The 19,970-nt window shown below is 40.9% G+C and overlaps 1 protein-coding gene across 1 annotated transcript in view; it reads left to right on the plus strand.

Moving 5' to 3' along the window:
* LOC124614022 (serine/threonine-protein kinase Genghis Khan) overlaps positions 1–19,970 on the plus strand; it is a 349,615-nt gene that overhangs the window by 43,150 nt on the left and 286,495 nt on the right. The window contains exon 3 of the mRNA XM_047142836.1: positions 18,886–19,065. Within this exon, the coding sequence (XP_046998792.1) occupies positions 18,886–19,065 (180 nt within the window). The remainder of the gene's footprint in view (positions 1–18,885; positions 19,066–19,970) is intronic.

The following is a 19,970-nucleotide window of genomic DNA, read 5'->3' on the forward strand; positions in this document are numbered from 1 at the left end:
TTGTATTTTACTGCTGCACTGGTACAGTGAAAGCTGATGCACAATTTCTAAGTCTGCAATATAAATGAATACTTTTAACAGTTATCCTAACATTTTAATCAAATAGTTGAAGATTTTATCATTCGTTGTTGATTTGCATGGCCTCAAGTTAACTATTGACTTCATATCACATTATTATACTGGTAGCTCAAGCAGTATGTGTACTATGATGACAGTAAGATAAATTGATCTATCACTCTCTAGCAGACGTATCGCATCAAGGGTGCTTGTTTTTATAATGTGAATAGGGTGACACTGCCTGATGGTTCAGGTTTCTTTGTTACCAATTTCCATCAACAAACTGGTAACTCCATTGTGTAGACTGTTCGGGAACCACTAGTTGTAAGAGTAATGTGGAGATCTTAGTTATATGGAAGAGTGCCCAAGGATGATTACGTCCACAAAGGATCTGTTTAATATCTTACGGCCGTCCTTGTCCAGTCAGAACAGGTACTCTGGCTAATGAGCAGGGCCATAACACATTATTAAACTCCAGTGTTGTTTCTTTAATGAAAAACGAAATTCAAGGTAATTGTGGAAGAAATCCTTTTATCCCAAAGACTGATATCTTCTGCACGCTTTTAAGATTATTGATGGCACCTTCATGTCATGAACTTTCAGAAACTACTTCTTGATCAGTTTCATAATATTGCTTTCATGATGGGTGTAGACCTTTATGGTTTTAATATTGGATAGTTAATGATAAAGCTCAACAGTCAGCAACAATTTAGGGCAAGTTTGTGCCACAGAATTCCCAAGGATTGTGAAATGTTATTTATTCATCCCATAACATACAACTTTCAAATCCATTATTACAGTGTGCTTCCAGTTGTCCGGTTTCTAGAGTAATTGTGCGAACAAAAGAACGAAGAAGAAGAAGGAGGAGCACAATACTTTTCTCTAAAAAAACATCAGTAAACAACCCACTGCATGGCAGTATGTGCCATTTCCATTGTTTAAACAACTGCAGTGCAACAACAGAATACTTTTTCCATCGTTATCAGGCACCCTGTTTTGTGTAAATTGAAAAGAAACTGTTTTCTGATGTTAATTTGCATTTAAGAGCCAGTGAAACAAGGAAAAGAAATTTGTAAAAAAGATGATAGAAAAATGAAAGAAACTTATTGACATTAAAACAAATATTAGAATTAATTGGAAGATTTGAGAAGAGGGAAACTGCTGCAACACCGAGTGCTGATTACGATATTGGAATGCAGACTGTTTATCCTGCGTCTGGCCATCCTGATTTAGGTTTTCCGTGATTTCCCTAAATCGCTCCAGGCAAATGCCGGGATGGTTCCTTTCAAAGGGCACGGCCGACTTCCTTCCCCGTCCTTCCCTAATCCGATGAGACCGATGACCTCGCTGTCTGGCCTCCTTCCCCGAAACAACCAACCAACCAATGCAGACTGTTTGGGAAAGTAAAAAGAATAAGCAGAAAATACAGCATTTTGTCAGGAAATGTGATTCTAATTCAGGACCATGTGCATGAAAAAGCATGAAGAGATCTACATTTGATGTATTAGACACTGCTCTTTTGAGGTGGTTTGGCAAAAAATGAGCAGAAGGCAAACACTAAATTTTTTTTGATGAAGATGTAGTGTTAGAGGCAGAATTTAATGACTCCTCTGTATGAGTAACCAAATTCAGATGAGGTCATAGGTTTCACGAACTTACTGTCTAACGATAGTGCCGTAGTTCAAATGTTGTGGCTGCCGATTCCTCCCGGGAAGAGCTCCAGATATTTGTAGAAGAAGTGAATTTCACACCATACTGAATTTATAATGCGGAAAAAACGCTCTGTATTGGAAATGTCTCCGAAGCAGAACTCTTGCTTTTAAGATTGAAGTTCATGATTCTAGATATATGTCACCAAAAGAACCCATTACAATTTACTGCACCACTAATGCTTCTGGGAATCACAAAGTGAAACGACTACTGATTGGAAAATCAAAACACCCTGAGCATTCAAGGATACCACAGCCGAGGATCTCCATGTACATTATTACAACCAAAATGAAGCATGGGTGGATAATGAAAGTTTAGAAAACTAGTTCCACACACATTTTGCACACGAGTTTGGCAATATCTAGAAGAGAGAGGATTGCCACGGAATGCTGTTCTACTTCTTGATAATGCCCCTTCCTGATGAGAGGATTCTCGTATCTGCTGATGGTCTAATCGTTTCTACCTTACAATGTGACTGCCATTACACAGCCAACGGACGAAGGCAAATGACATCAGTTACATGATGCTACAGGGCTGATCTACTGAGAATGCTAGTTGATGACGGTGACTTGGTGACATTCTGGAAGAAGTTGACAATTCCAGATGCCATACACAGGATTTCTGATGCCTGGTGGGAAGTCAAGTCACATACACTAGTCCGATCATGGAGATATAGAAGAAAGTGCTTTTCAAGTTGTAATGATGAAGAAATAAGAACTGCATAAATAATGAATCTGTCAATGGCACTAAATGGTGTTGAAGACATTGATGAGAAAAATGTGGATGAGTGGCTGACGATCAATGTAAGTGAACCCACAGGCTTCCAGTACATGAGTGATACTGAAATTGTGATCACTACAGGTGTTGACACACTGGGGCTGGAAAGGATGTTCAGCACCATGATGTTATTGCTGCGAGAAAAATTTGAAATGCTCTACGAAAAAATGTCAATGCCTCTCCGAAGCACTTCTTCATCACAGACTATTTTAAGTAACAAACAAGTGTAGAGTACCTATACACAGAACTTGGATAAACTTTTAAATATAGAATACATGTTTGGAAATATCTGGATTATTCCTTTTTTTCGATTATTTATACATTTTGCACACGAGTTTGGCAATATCTAGAAGATTACTCCAAATAATCGTGAGTATACTTTATTCTGTGTGGGTCCACACACACACACACACACACACACACACACACACACACACACACTCTCTCTCTCTCTCTTTCTCTCTCTCTCACTCACTCGCTGCCCCCTACTAAGAGTCATCACACACATTTTCTCTGGTGCTTCAGCAGATATTTGCAATTTTTTATATATATATATATATATATATATATATATATATATTGCTTGCAGTGTGTAGCTGGAGTCAGCCCACACAATTACTGCTCATGCCATCTTTCATGCAACCCCCAATCTCGATGGAAAGTGTTGGTGTTTTTTCAGTTACAAACAAAACTACTTTTAGCAGAATTTTACATACTCTTTTGGTAGAGCAATCCCAGATTAGTGTAATGTAATTTTCGGTTTATTGGTATGTTTTATCGAGGACATTAAAACGTAAAGGATAACCAGTATCCCAGGTGTGACTGTTTAGTGCTGTCCAGCATTGTTTGCTACCGCTATGCAGCTGCACTGCTCAATTATTCCTTGAGTACTGGTTGTCCTTTGTGTTTTACTGTCCCTGTTAATATATGTTGATAAACCAAATACTTCACTAGAATAATTTGGGACTGCTTTATCAAATGGGCACATAAAAATCTGCTTCACAAATCATTTTGTTTTTAACTGGAAACAGACTGATGTTTTCTGTTGACATAGGGTGTCCACACAAAAGATGTCATGAACAGTATTTGTTTGGGCAGACTCCAGCTACACATTGCAAAAATGAAATTGCCAGTCTCTGCCAAAACACCAGAGAAAATTTGTCTGATGACTCTTGGGAGAGAGACGTTCTGAAAAGACAGTGCTACCAAAAATTTATAGAGGAATCTCTCCAAAGACTCTTTAGTCTTCAGACAAAAGAATGGTTTGATATAGTCCCCACATTCGTCTATCCCTTGCAAGCCTCTTAATCTTTGCATAATTACTGCAACCTACATACTTTTGAATCTGGTAACTACTGTCAAACAGTGATCCACCTCAACACCCCTCCCCCTCACCTAACTCACACACTTCCCTCCAGCACTAAACTTACTATACATTCTGTTACTAAATTTCTCTTTATTTTCCTTTATTGTTTGCTCAGTCTACAGATAGAATAATGTTGGTGTAAGGTTAGAATCTTGTCTTGCTCCATTCTAAAATACTGCTTCCCTTTCATAGTCGTTGACTGTTATGATTGTAGTCAAGTTTATTTGCTATTGTAGTTTTAGAAAATCTTTCATTCCTTGTGTTGTCTCCTTGCTACCTCATTCTTTCAAAGAGAGTATTCTGATCATAATTATCAAAAGCTGTCTCACAAAGTTAAGTCATAGAGTCAGTGTTGTTACATGTGTTCCAACATTTATCCAGAATCTAGGCTGATCTTTGCTGTCCTAGATTATGTTGCTTGTTTAATATATCTTGCATATCAGGTGTAATAGTTTTGTCATGTTACATTCTCCCAAGGATACAAATAATTCTGGGCTAATGTCCAGATGCCTTGTTTCAACATAGGTCTTTCAGTGTTCTCTTTCAGTATTCTGTCATTTCTCCAATCTCAGCTGCATCTTCTTCTTCCCTTTCCATAATGTTGTCTTCAAATTGGTTTCCTTGATATAACCCTTTTGTATATTCCTTCCGCCTTTCATCCCTCCCCCACTCGCTTAGTACAGGCTTGCCACCTGAGCTGCGCCGCCCGAAGTGGCCGAGCGGTTCTTCGCGCTTTAGTCAGGAACCGCGCGACCGCTACGGTCGCAGGTTCAAATCCTGCCTAGGGCATGGATGTGTCTGATGTCCTTAGGTTGGTTAGGTTTAAGTAGTTCCAAGTTCTAGGGGACTGATGACCTCAGATGTTAAGTCCCATAGTGCTCAGAGCCATTTGAACCAATCTGAGCTGTTGATGTTCATACAGCTGCTTCTTTTATCTCCAAACATTTCTTTAATTTTCCATAGTTGGCATCTGTCTTTCCTGCAGTCATGCATAACAGTCTCATTTTTTATATGTCTGAATTCCATTTTTCTTCCTTCATTTGCTGCATTTATTTATTTTCTGCTGGATCTTGTCTTTTTGTTTATTTGATTCTTTTTCTGCCATCTTTCACTGGTCACCCGTTGTATTCCTTACATCCCATTGAAATTGTCAACAGCCTCTAATTCTTTTAGTGACAATATTATGAATGTATTTCTCCCACAACCCAGTGGTGTTTTCAGTTACTATTTTCTCACTCTCTCACAACCCAATGTTGTTTTCCTTTGTTACAATTTTCTACACTCTGGATTTCCCATTGTTTGATTTTGCCTAAAGGCTTTTCCCCATCCCGCAACCTACTGCTGTTTTCCTTTGTTACTATTCTCTACACTCTGGACTTTCTCCAATTCTTTTACCTTATCCAGCTCCCATTTCCTTAATTTGCCACCTTTTTGCAATTTCTTCAGTTTTAATCTGCAGTTCGTAAACTGTGGACAGAGTCCATTTTTTCCCTGGAGACACTGCAGTTTAAGAACTGGTTTTGAAGTCCATAAATGTCCAAAATCTTTTGATTTGTTCAGGTTTCTTCCACATATACAATCTTCTTTCACAATTCTTGAGCAAAGAATGATCTGTATAAAATTTGACAAGATGAATTTTTTCTTTCATTCCTTTCGTCCAGGCCATGTTATCCTACTATTTTTCCTCTCCTCCTTTTCCTACTACCGAATTAGAGTTCTCTATCACAGTTAAATTTCTCTCATCTGTAACGATCTGAAAATTGTAGCAAAGTGCAGGACGACCTGCAGAGCATCAACAGTTGCTACAGGAATTAGCAGTTCACCTTCATTATTAACAGATTTAATACATCACATATATATAATTTGAAAAAATCATTATCTTAAACGATTGCTGAACAATTGCCTTAAGCATTCACAGCCATTAAATATCTGGGAATACCAGTGCAAAGGAGTTTCAAGTGGAATGATCACAAAAAACATGTTTAAGAATAGGCAGATACCAGACTGAATATTCTTTGGAAAAATCCTTAGCAAGTGTAACCCACCTCTGAAGGGAATATCTTACAAAATGCTGGTTCAGCTGATACTCATTTTGCTGCTCAGTCTGAGGCACAAATCAGTTGGAATTCATAAAGAAACCAGAAATGATCCAAACAGGAGAAGAGCGTTTTGTCACAGGTTTGTTCAATAAGTGAAGATGAATCGCAGAAATGCTATCTAGTGGCAGATGCTACAAGAGAGGTATTGTGCATTGTGATGTCTTTTACTGGTAAGTTTCCTAGTTTACATTCTTAGAAGAGTCAACCAATATATTGCTTCCTCCTGCACACATTCCTCAAAAAAACCATGAAAGTAGGATTAGAGGGATAGTGGCTCACACAGAGGCTTACCAAAATCATTCTTCCTGCTCGCCACGAACAACTGGAACAGAAAAGAAGGAAAATGACAATGATACATAAAGTGCCCTGTGGCACTCACTATGAGTTGCTGATAAATCCTCGACTTTACAAAGAAAAAATGCTGCTATGCATTTGAAAGAATTTATTTACTCAATATATTCCTCCTTGAGGTAAACACATTTGTGGGACATTTGTTCCAGATTCTTTAACACATCAAAATGAAGAAGGGGGGAAGGGGGGGGGGGGGGAGAGAGAGAGAGAGAGAGAGAGAGAGAGAGATTTTGATTGAGCTGCAAACCACTCATCTGCAGCCTTTTGGCTTCCTCAGTGTTCAGAAACTGGCTTTCCTTGTGGCGTTTCTTGAGGTTTATACATACCAGTTATCCTCCAATCATGCAGTATCAAGGAATGAACAGCATCCAGGGTTTCTGGAACTGTGACTTGTGTTGGCCTTCTAGGTTACTCTTCATCTTCAGTGCTGAAATGCATTGTTTTAAAGGGAGCAACACAATTCTTGAAAATTGAATAGAAAAGCCAGTTAGCACACATTGTACCACACATATCATCATAAATTATGTTAGCACTATGCAAGTACTGTCATGTATAATGTTATCTATCAGATTTTAGCTAGGAAAAACCGAGAACTTAGCAGCACACTCTCCTGTTAGGTGGCTTGCAGAGCACAGACGCTAATCTAGATTTGTTAGTTGGCTGTTTGAAATCTATTTATAAATCCAGCCTGTGAGTTTTCTTATTAATTATAATTGAAAATACTGGTTACAATTCAGATGCAAAGAAAAGATTTAAAGAAAGTTACTTCCTTAAATATGTATGTGGAAAATTTAGGAAATGATGTTGAAAGAATACCGATTGATGGTGAAGGAAAAAAATAACACTTTTTAGTGAAGTATTATAATTGTGGATATTAACATATGGAACAGCGACAATGACATTAAGTTCTTACTTAATGGCTTTGGTTTACTATTGCTTGTACACTAAAATGTTGTTAAGTCATTCTTTTCAAGAGTGTGCAGTGGTGCCATAGTGTTTGCTTCTGTAAGATAGAACAAATATCAATCAACATAAAGGGATGCCAAATATTATAAAAACAAATAAATACAATATAATAACTGAAGTTTAATTAATTCATGGAATGCAATACAAACTCTTCCTTTGGGACACACACACACAAATTACACATTGTTTGAAACAAATGTTGTTTTAGCCTGCTCTAAACTTTAAACATAATGTTTTCTATATGGTTAAAGCCTACATTTTAAAATGTCAAGTGATTCAATGTTTCTTCTAAACACATATCCGTGAATTAGGTTAATCACATCCAGGACTTAAGTTTTGAAGTACGAGCTTTGATTCTCATTCTCCTGCCAGTGGCCCCATGGCTCTTTTGTGAGTTTGTGCATCAAGCCCTGAGCTATTCTGGCCCTTTCTTCCTTCCTGGGCTGCATTCCCTTCTCTCTACACCTCCCTCCATGTTCTCACTCCTTCCCCACTGCCCTCTCCTTCCCCTCTCATGGAGTCATTGCTTATGTTGGCCTGGCTATTCTCATAGTTTCTGCTATCGCTTACAGTTTTATTCCTTTTTCTATCTATCTATCTTTCTTTCTTTCTTTCTTTCTTTTCCTCCCTTGGTGTTTTTGGTTCCCTTTTGGGGTTGGCTTCCCATTTCAAATTTTGTCTCTGTAGTGTGAGCCAACTGGGGGAGAACACCTTTGATGAGATCTTTGGCATGTACCATTACCGCCTCTTCCATCTTTCCCTCAAAGCCACCAAGCGAGGTGGCGCAGTGGTTAGACACTGGACTCGCATTCGGAAGGACGACGGTTCAATCCCGCGTCCGGCCATCCTGATTTAGATTTTCCGTGATTTCCCTAAATCAATCCAGGCAAATGCCGGGATGGTTCCTCTGAAAGGGCACGGCCGACTTCCTTCCCCATCCTTCCCTAATCCGATGAGACCGATGACCACGCTGTCTGGTCTCCTTCCCCAAACCAACCAACCAACCCTCAAAGGCAGTGTCGTTCAGCTCTCTGCAGCCATCACGGTAGCCATTCCATGTGGTATGGTCATTATGTACCCTTTCAAAAAATGGTTCAAATGGCTCTGAGCAGTATGGGACTTAACATCTGAGGTCACAAGTCCCCTAGAATTTAGAACTACTTAAACCTAACTAACCTAAGGACATCACACACATCCATGCCTGAGGCAGGATTTGAACCTGGGACCGTAACAGTCGCACGGTTCCAGACTGAAGTGCCTAGAACTGCTCGGCCACCGTGGCCGGCCTGTACCCTTTCACGTGAGCACCCTGACAATATAGGAATCATCATCTGATACTTGAGCTGCTACCTCCCAGTGTATGCCTAGGAGTGGTTGCTTCTCATACTGGAACATCGGAGTTCCCTGCAACGGCCGCCATGCCAGACTGCCTTGCTGCAGCTGGGTGATGCTCACGGGGAGAGTCCTTGAACGAAGTGGGTGATGTGAAACATATTCTGCTCCAAAAAACTGGCCATTCTTCTATGGCTGTCTCATTAGTTGGGAATGTATGCTTTAATGGTGCTTTGCATGACCCTAGGACCTTCCCTTCCCACCTACCCCCTGGAAGGAGGGCCAGGCTCGCTGGCTTGTGCTGAATCCTTTTCCCCGCAACCTGTTCTGTACTGTTACTGATGGGGACGCTTGCACCACCACCAAACCATTATTTTTCATGGAAACCGTGGAAACTATTGCAAACAAGTTTGGCAAAGTGGATACTCTGAGTAACATGTGGTCAGGTATGCTGTTGATAGAAACTCCTCCTGTTCCACAACCTGTGGTCCTTCATGCCTGTGATCATCTTGGCGACATCCTGGTGTCCATTACTTGTCACCAGTTGTTGAATATGGCTCATTTTTTTCAGGGTGTAATTTTTCATAGGGATCTCATCCTTCAATGAGGAACTCCAGACCAATCTGGAATGGTGTGGCATTCATTTTGCTTGGCATATTCAGAAAGGCGATAAGGACAAATGCATCAACACTGGCACCTTCATTCTGGCATTTGAGGAGGCACCCTCCTGGTGAAAGTCGAGATTATGGTTTATTGGTGTGATGTGGAACCATACTTCCTGCCATCTGTGAGATGTTTTTGTGTACATGTCTTAATGCTGTACAGTGGACTTTCTATACGGTGAATCGGTGAATGTGCACGCTCACATCATGAGGGTCGCTCCTTGTTCCACCACCCTCATGTGTTGATTGGTGCAATCATCACTCTTTATTTTCATTGGATTGCCTGGTTTGTAAGAAGGCCTGTGTATAAGAAGGCCTGTGTATAAGAAGGAGAAGGAGCTACAGAAGTATGTCCCGTGGTCATTTATCCTACATTGATGCTCATCAGAAATAATATGATAGTCTTCACCCTGCGTCTGTGACATCTAACTTTGCCTCTGTTATGTCCTTTTTCCCCTCCTCCCTCCTCTTCCCAGTCCCGCTCCCTCTCCTTTCCCTCTCCCATGCAGTTCCTGCGCCCTCCCCTCCAGATGCTGCTCACCTTATCCAGCAGGAGAAAAGGCCCATCTTTGAGCATCTGCCAGTAATGGATGACTTCACACTTTTCGTTATTTGGAGTCAGTTACAACTTACACTCCATACAGATATGTTGTCTGAATCATTTTGCAATTTGTTTTAATCATCTGATGACTTTATAAGAGAGTAAATGACAGCATCATTTGCATACAATCTAAGAGCGCTACTCAGATTGTCTCATAAATCATTTACAGGGGATAGGCAAAAAATGTGAACACCTTTACTTACTGGAGAATTGTTTGTTTATAAGAGTTTGGACCCTCATTTCCCCATAAGACAGCTGCGATTCCGCTTTGAATACTGGCGTATAATGATTGTACTGTCTCCAGTGGAATGGTATACCACTCTTCGATCTGAACCTCTTCTAACTGTTGTAGTGATGAGGATGCGGAAATCTGCTCCGGATTCTGTGCTTCAATACTGCCCACAAGGGTTACATAATGTTGAAGTCCAGGGACTGTGCTGGCAAGGGAACACACTGCAGTTCAGTTGTATGCTCCTCATACCATGATTGTACTGTCCTGGCTGTGTGAATGGCTGCATTGTCATCCTGAAATATGGTGTTGTTGTTGTATGGCGTTGTTGTTGGGGAACAACATTTGAATCATGGGGTGCACATGATCACCTAAAATGTTCACATAATTGTTAGCTGTAATACGGCCTTAGACAGTAGTGATGGGACCAGCAGAATACTGTGATATGGCTGCCCACACCATCACACTACCACCTCCATGCTTAGCCGTCAGAATCAAGCAATCAGCATTGTAGGCTTCTTTTGGCATTCTCCAGAAGTAAAATAACGAAATAATGAAAACATTGACTCATCTGACCATATGACCGTCCAGGATTTATGCTCCTGACACCATGTTTTATGCTGCTTTGCACTGGTTGTCATCACTAATGGTTTTGGTATAGCAGCTTGTCCATGAATGGTTTATGGAGCTCCTGGTGGACAGTGCTGGCTGATACGAGGAATCCATGTTGGCTGTTTGTCAGTAAATCTTTTTCTTTGAGATAACTCATACTGTTTGAACACAGTATATGTTCCAAAATCCGATGTTGGTGGTATGGTCTGTAATTCAGCGGATTACTCCCATTTCCTTTCTTGAGTATTGGTGTGACTTGTGCAACTTCCCAGTCTTCGCACATGGATCTTTCAAAGAGTGTACATGTTTGCTAAATATTGAGCTATTGTATCAACATACTCTGAGTGGAAACTGACTGGTATACTGTCAGGACCGGAGGATGTGACTTCATTAAGTGATTTAAGCTATTTTGCTTCACAAAGGATATTTACTTCTAAATTGCTTATGTTGGCAGTTGTTCTTGGTTTGAATTCTGGAATATTTACTTCATCTTATTTGGTGAAGCCCTTAAGGGCTCCTGGTGATGTTTGCTCATTGGTCCTTATTGATATTGTTGGTACATGGATCCCCTTCACACGAGATTGAAAGCAGTTGATGTCTGGGTTCACCTGGACTCTGCGGTCACAGTTTGCAATTTCTATCCAGAGGTACTCACATACTACATTTAACGTTCTCGTGCTTGCCTGTTAGCGAGACAGGCAAGCTGGAGCACGTTATTCACAGAATGGACAGGCTGCTTTACTCCCGCCAAGTCAAGCTTTTTCCCAATCTGAGAAAGCTGAAGGAAGCTTCCTTGCCTGCCAGTCTTTCTGTCTTGCTGTGCTACACTGTGTGACAGTTTATTCTGTACGCTTTCATTGTAGTGTTATGAGCAAGGTTCAGAAGTTTGTGAGAAGTCTTTTTTTTTTTTTTTTTTACCAGAGTATCACTAGACAATGTGCAATGAAATATATAGGGTGTACATTAAGTCCTGGAACACTTTCTATTATTTATTGCACAAGAACCAAACATTGTACGGATATCATACATATGTCATTTTGAAGAGAAACCCTGAAAGTTTTTTTTCATGTATATCGCCACAGTGTAGTTTGGTAATATACCGATAGTCAGTGCTAGTTGCAAACATGGCGAGTTCGGGTGCGGGGCGAGCTTCCTGTGTGTTGGAGTTCAACAAAAACAAGTGTGCTACAGCTGTTCAATAGATGTTTAGAACCAAGTACGGTAATAAGCCACCAGCAAGGAATGCCACTTACCACTGGCACAACAAATTCGTTACGATGGGTTGCTTCTGCCCGCAAAGAGAAGCGGACGTCCTAGTGTGAGTGAGTGAAGTGAATGTGGAGCGCATACGAAAGACATTCATAAGGAGTCTAAAGAAATCGGTGTGTCTTACATCCCATGAACTCAAAATGGCTCCAGTGACAGTGTGGAAAGTCCTGCAACAGAAGCTGTCTATGAAACCATTCAAATTGGATCTCAATGATGACAACAAAGACTAGCATTTTGAGTTTTGTTCACAGTTGCAACAGTTGAATGAGGATGGGGATGGCATTGTTGGTCAATTAATTTTTAGTGACGAAGCCACTTTTCACACTGATGCGAAAGTGAACAGGCATATTGTCAAATTTGGGGTGCAAAGTATCTGCATGAATGCATTGAATTTGAGCGTGATTCCCCAAAAGGTAAATGTTTTTGTGCCTTGTCACATCGAACGCTGTACGAGCCATTCTTCTTCGCGGAGAGCAGTGTCACTGGATATTCCTACTTGGACATGTTGCAGCCATGGCCAATGCCTCAAATGCAAGCGGACTCTCCGTTCATCTTTCAGCAGGATGGGGCTCCACCCCATTTTCATCATGAAGTTCTTGGGTACCTGCACACGGAACTACCGCATCGATGGATTGGCCGTGCTACAGAAGGGGACCGCTGTTTCATGAAATGGCCTCTCTGATCACCAGATCTCAATCCATGTGACTTTTTTCTGTGGCGACACATTAAAGATCTGGTGTATGGACTGCCTCTAACACGTGATGTAGCAGAACTCTGGGAGAGAATACAGGAAGCGACTGCCACAGTCGATAATGCCATGCTAGGACGGGTATGACAAGAATTCGATTACCGTATTGATGTCTGCCAGGTCACTCATGGTTCATATATATATATATATATATATATATATATATATATATATATATATATATATATATATATATATAGAGGGAAACATTCCACGTAGGAAAAATGTATCTAAAAACAAAGATGATGTGACTTACCAAATGAAAGTGCTAGCAGGTCGACAGACACACAAACAAACACAAACATACACACAAAATTCAAGCTTTCGCAACAAACTGTTGCCTCATCAGGAAAGAAGGAAGGAGAGGGAAAGACGAAATGATGTGGGTTTTAAGGGAGAGGGTAAGGAGTCATTCCAATCCCGGGAGTGGAAAGACTTACCTTAGGGGTAAAAAAGGACGGGTATATACTATGGAGTGAGAAAACTACTGGTTAAATTTACAAGCATGTTTTAACATGCTCGAGGCTCTGGAGTGTGTGTTTAGCAAGTTTTTACCCAGCTTGCATTGGTAGGCACCTACTGATTTATTTGAAACTGCCATATGAGCACACACAATTTTGCTTTCCGCAGCTATACTCGTGCTCTATTGCAACTGATATATATTTCCCAATCCTTACTTTCTTCTTGATCTCCTTTAAGTTTGGTATGTCCATTTTACTGCTCCCATCATTATAATAACTGAGCTGCAGTGAAACTACTTCCACAAACATGTAACTTGCTAGTCATGTTAGATTGATATCACAACCTGTTGTCAGGAATAGCAGCCTGATTAGGTCCCGTGAATCTTGCTGGGCTTGCGGAAACCCAAGTTGGTCTGCTTCAATACACATGTACTCTTGTGTCTCCGTTGCTGCTGGTTGAGCTGCTTTAATGGTTGCATCGGAGATAGGGGCAGGCAATCTGGAAGAAGAATTTGTACCCCTGTATCTTTGTCTCCCTCCTGACAGGCCACCTGTGCTCGCTGCTCTAACTGCCCTCCTTCAGCAACTCCGTCTCTCCCTTCCTCTTCCTTGGGGAATTTAATGCCCATCACCCCTGGTGGGGCAAGGCTTTTTCAATGCAGTAGAAGTCTCCTCATAGACCATTTTCTTGCGTACCACATTCTGTGCCTTCTTAGTGATGGTTCCCCTACCCATTTTAGTGCCCATTACGGCACTTTCTCTGCCATTAATCTTTTGCTCACTTTCCCTCCCCTTCTCAGTTCAATGCACTGGTTGCCACATGTCGACCTCTACTACAGCAACCATTTCCCATTGATTCTCTTGTTATCACATTGATTGGCCTCTGTATATCTCCCAGGACACATTTACCTCCTTTTTGTCAGGGTGTATTGATGAAGCACATCTTTGACATGTGCAATGCAATTATTTATATTGCTGGCATTGCCATCCTCCACTCAGTGGGTCCCTTTCACTGCCACGCAGTGCCATGGTGGGGCATGGCCATTACTATTGCCATCCTTGACGAACCTTGCAATACCTTAAGGAGCACCTGTCCTCTGCCGGTTTTATTACCTTTAAACGCATTCACTCCAGAGCCTGTTACTTTATCAGACAGAGCAAGTAGGTGTGTTGGAAACACATTGTCTCCTCGCTACATTCTTCTGTCCCATCACGACAGATGTGGGCCACGCTCCACACCTCGAAGGTTGCCTACAGGCATCTTCCGTCCTTGCCTTGCCCTCCCAGGTGGCCTTCATGTGGATCCGTTTGAGACAGCATTGGCATCGGCCTCCTATCTGGCTGCCTTCCTTCTCCAGAGTCAGTGGGCTTGAAGCATTCCATTTATGTTTTACCCCTTGTCAGGTGGAATCCTACATTGAACCTTTACTGCTTGGGAACTTCTTCTGGGTGTCTCCTCTTCCCACAATTCCGTCTCTGTCCCCAGTTCCATCCAGAAACAATTGCTTCATCATCTCAATCTTCGATAATTACAATACCTCCTCCTGTTATGTAACTGTATTTGGCTCCAAGGTATTTTCCACTCTGAATGGAGGGACATTATTGTGTTTTCTGTCCTTAAGCCTGGTAGGGATCTGCTGCCCCTTTGTAGCTACCAGGCAGTCGGTCCGACCAATGTCCCCCACACGTTATTTGAATTGGATAGTGGCTCGTTGGCTTTGTTGGTTCCTTGAATTTCGGAACCTTTTGTCTACTTACCAGTGCGGCTTTTGGGAGGGACAGTCTCTGATCACTCATCTGCTTTGGTTGGAAACCACAGTTCAGCAGAACTTTTTTTTGCCAGCACTGCCACCTTGTTGCAGTTTTCATCGTTTTGGATGATAATAATGTTACAATAGCTCAGATACTGTGTATAGACGAGATAGTAAAACATAATGCAGGAACACCAGTGTTGAACATGAAACAGAGGTGGAGTACGAATTGGTTGTTGGTTGATTAGTGGTGGCGGTGGCAGTGGCGGCGAGAAAGAACACCAAAAACGCAATCCAGTCAGTGGGAAAGGAAAATGGGTAAAGTAAGTGGCAGAAGGAACATGCAGGTGGCAGGAAGAGTAAGGAACAGGAGGGGAAGGGAGGTGAGGGGTGTGCGAGCAAGGCACCACAGAGGCGCTACGCGTGACGGGGTGCTGGCACTGCCGCCAGCCTGCCCCAGACCCCGCACTGGCATGGAGGCAAGGCCAAAGGCCTCCCTAAACAACGTAAATGCTAACTGAGGGACTCCAATTCTTAAATCTCGGAGGACAAACCATTTCCCAAAGAAAACCAAAGACAAGACTTAACAATGTGAGAGTTGGCTACTAATACCCATGACAAGGAGAGTGGGAAGGAATATTTGGTGCGAAGAACCAAGAAGTGGGGCAGTCCTGCAAAATACATATCACAATGAGGGAGCCCTGCAGCTACAAAGGGTGGGAGGGGGGGGGGGGGGGCGGAGGGGGGAGAGGCATCTCTTTACAGGGTAAAAAAAAGTGTGGGTCAGCTTGATATCGCAGGTAGCAGAGGGTGGTAGATTCCTGTCAGGAGAGGCAGAAGGGAGCCCCTTAATTGCACAAAGTTTATTAGACAGGTAGATGCTCCCCCCTCCCCCTCCCCCCAAGAGTCCTCAGGAATGAGCGAAAGGAACTTGATGTGAAGCCACAAATCCCCCCCCCCTCCCCCTCCCCCGGAGTGGTCACAGCGAACGGGGATAGATGGCTGCCCAACAGCCAGACAACTGTCATGTTCATTACCAGGGATACCCATGGGGCCTTGAACCCAAAGTAATCAACAGAAAATGCAGTGAGCTCAACGTTGGCAAGAAGGTCGTGAATGGCACAGACCAAGAGAGGATGGAAAAAACAATAGGCAATAGCCTGAAGGCCACTCAACAAGTCCCTTCATAACAAAACTTGGGTGAAGGAGGACCATTTAATAAAGCACAGGGCACAGTAAAAGGCAATGGGGTCTGCAGAAAACACCCTACATGTGGCGGGCAAGAGAGGATGTTCCGTGCCAACAGAAGACATGAAGTCTTATCCCATGTGACCAGTGGATTTAGAGCCATCAATGTAAAAAACCATAATACCCCCAGGGGGGGGCGAGGGGGGGGGGGGGGGTTCGGGAGAGAATGTGGGGAACAGCACACAAAGAGGGAAGATGGAAATCACAACCTACCCGAGAGTGGGCAGCAGGCAAGTGACATAAGTATCTCCAAGGTTTTCATGACCACCTGTCAGTTTTCATTGTATGTATCCTTAAATAATTGAGATTTACCCCACCACCTGCTTGTGGCAAAAAATTTGTTTTTTTTCCCCAGCTACAATCATGTTTCACCAAATTTCAAGACAACATAAAATTCTTGTAACATGGGTCTGGAGCCTGTGTGAATTGCTTAAAGTATGACAAGCAGAATCAAAACTTTAACAGTCATAAGCTGAAAATGATATCCATTAGACAGTTTTTTCAAGAGAGTGATAAACTTGTTTAAAAAACACCTGCCTTCTTGAAACAAGCTTTAGGTTACTTGATCCTCCATGGCTTTGCATGTAGTTGAAACAAATTTACTGGATCAAGAAGATTTAGCAGCTTTGCAGATTCTGGCTCATTAATATGTTTTAGATATAGTTGAATGAGGCAGTTGGGATAACATTGTTTTGTCATGTTTATAGTTTTTTGTTCCAAGGGCTGAAATTTTCTGGTCATATTGCTAGAACAAAAAGCAAATTTAATGTTTGGCATAAAACGTTTTTTTGTGGGGGCAGCACAGTTCTCAATGAGAAGCACAATCTTGAATTTTTCATTGTTCAATTTGTGAGAGAACACTTTTTGCTAAATGACAGATTTTACTCTTTTTCATTCAAGCTTGTCAGTGATTTATGTAAGCACATGATAATTTATGCACATTTTTGAAGCAAAGGGGATTTTCAGCTTTATCACTGATAAGTGACAACAGTTTCTCTGTTCCATTAGCAGTGGCACAAGCTTGTACTACCATAATGTCTTTCCTGAGCTACCCACCATCGAGGGACTTTTCGTGCATAAGTTTGAAAAATGATCCAAATTAATCTGCAGTAAATATGCCACTCTTTTCGTTCTCTACTTTTGAGTCTACTAAGACACCATTTTGCCTGGAAGCAACACATTTTCATTCATTTATTCGGTCTCACCACTAATTTTTCAGTAAATAATTACAGCACATCGCTATGATGCAGGCCTGGCTTGTACTTGCTATCTTACAGTTTTCAGCTTCTGGTGAATTATTGCCAGCCCACCAGCAATTTGTTCAAGTTCATTCTATTTTCTTATAATGGTTTGCAGAATTGTAGGTGTTATTTCATATGACTGACAAATTCTGTTCTAGCAATTCTCTGACCACACACTTTCTCATAACTGTGTGGGTGGTAGCAAAACCTCAGGCAGCTTTATCTTGTGAGGAATTTGGTAAACTGCTGGAGATTATAAATGCAAGCAGGAAGGAGATTTCCTATTTTCAGTCATTAATAGCAGCCCACACTTTCTCCTGTGCTGGCAGATAACTCATTTGTCATCTGCGGAAAAGTTTGTGTGAACTTCAAGGAAAAGTGCCACTCATAGAGCCAGTGTGGTTCTTATGTGAGAAAGGAGCACTTTTACATGGGAAAGCATTAGAGAGGAGAATCTTAATGAGGTTTCTTCAAGGATGAACATTGTATCATATTTCATTTTTTGTGTTTTCTTTTGTAGAGTGCCTTGTTATATTTTTTTCTATTAATTTTTAATCTCAAGCACAAAGAAAATTCTCAAATAAAAAAGAAAGTTTTGAAATTTCTTTTATGCAGTCTTCAGAGTGAACTAATATTTGGACAATGGAGGTCTATAAAATGGTATTAACTTCTCTGTTTAATTTATTGAGATGTGTGGCATGTTGGAGACATACTTCAACCACTGAAATCCCCTGCAGTGATAATCAATGCAGCAATCCTGAATTTAAGAGAGACTGCTTGCATTGCTAATCGTTATAAAGGAGATAATGTCTTAGCTACATAATGGAGAAGATAAGTTTTTTGTTTTATTTGAATGCTAGTTACGCCTTAACATTATTGGGACATATATGTCATGATAATGTCTCTTGAATTATATGGGCCTCCATATATTTATCATTTGTCTTAATTTTTGGTAAATGCATTCTTTTATTTAGTGCCTAACCATTAAAATTAATGTTAATATCATGTTATCCATGATAATGGTTTTGAGCACTGTGGCCCTTACTTAGTTGAAGAAACGCAGCAATCGGATACATTCTTTGAACTTTATACCAAGACATGTTGCAGGCTTTCACCAATCTTTGATTGACTCAATACGGTAAGAAATATTTGATTGCACTAAGTTAATTAAAAACAGTTTGGAAGTCCAAAACACACATTGGTATAAGTAAAATCCAAAGAAGTTGCTGGTCACAATATTTAATCTTGTAAATATTAGATGAATGACTGAACATAGACTTAAATTTATTCCATATTCTGAAATGAAAGGATGAGAGTTCAGCCTCTTAGCTTTGTATTTACTTTGTAATTTTACAGTGCAACCAGCTCTTTTGAATAACATTTAAAATATGTTTTTGTGTTACAGTTGTGACAGGAGAGGCCCGTTTACGTCAACTTGAAGCACTGTTCCTTGGTGGTCCTGTGCAGGGACAGGGCCAATGCTTCAGTATAGAAACTTTGCTGGATGTACTTCTGGTGCTGTATGATGAGTGTTGCAATTCTTCTCTTAGAAGAGAGAAAACAGTATCTGATTTCATCGAATTTGGTTAGAATTTTATTTGTCATTTACAAATTAACCTACTTTTGCAGCTTGTGACAATTGTTGGCATGCCTTTTTTTCTAGCACTCAGATTAGTTGTTAACCATCAAATGATTTGCGTGCTACTGTTCAATAATTCTCCTATGGAATGTGATGGTAAAAGCATATAACTTATTATGTGGCAAGTTGTGTGAAAGATGCAAATGTGTAATAATTTTTTGTGAAGGTATGTTCCGTCCATGCAACTAATTGAAGGCAGTTTGTTTATTGCCATACACATTTCACTTCTTTTATTTGTGAAGCATCTTCAGTGGTCTGTAATATCGGTTTCCTTTTATACATGTAATAAACGTATTATGTGGTAGTTACAATACATTGCTATGTTACATTTTGTCGTGTTTGTTTTTTAGGTTATAATTAACTTTTCTAGCACAAATTTTGTGATGTGAAATTATCGTTCGGCGTTATTTAAGATTTCCTGCACTGTTAGCTCATGCGTGTGGTCCAGGAGAAGTATTCGTTAGGTTCCATACTCCAGATGGCTGATTTCTGGCATTCTTTCACCTGCATTTGATTCAACAAATCATACACACCACTTGGAATTTCCATTTTGTGATCAACATATGTGCATTTTCAGTGTGTAGTGTTGCCAACTGTCATTGTGTGTGTGTGTGTGTGTGTGTGTGTGTGTGTGTGGTTTGATATTTTTCATTTGTTGTGTGTGTGTGTGTGTGTGTGTGTGTGTGTGTGTGTGAGAGAGAGAGAGAGAGAGAGAGAGAGAGAGAGAGAGAGAGAGAGAGAGAGGGTGAGGGAGAGAAGGGGGGGATGATTAATTAATTATTTATTCTCATTACATTTTGGATCTCTGTTTGTTATTGTTTTGGTGGCTAGCATGATCAGAGAGTTATTTC

Source organism: Schistocerca americana, chromosome 4, assembly GCF_021461395.2.
Source record: "Schistocerca americana isolate TAMUIC-IGC-003095 chromosome 4, iqSchAmer2.1, whole genome shotgun sequence".
Classification (NCBI taxonomy): domain Eukaryota; kingdom Metazoa; phylum Arthropoda; class Insecta; order Orthoptera; family Acrididae; genus Schistocerca; species Schistocerca americana.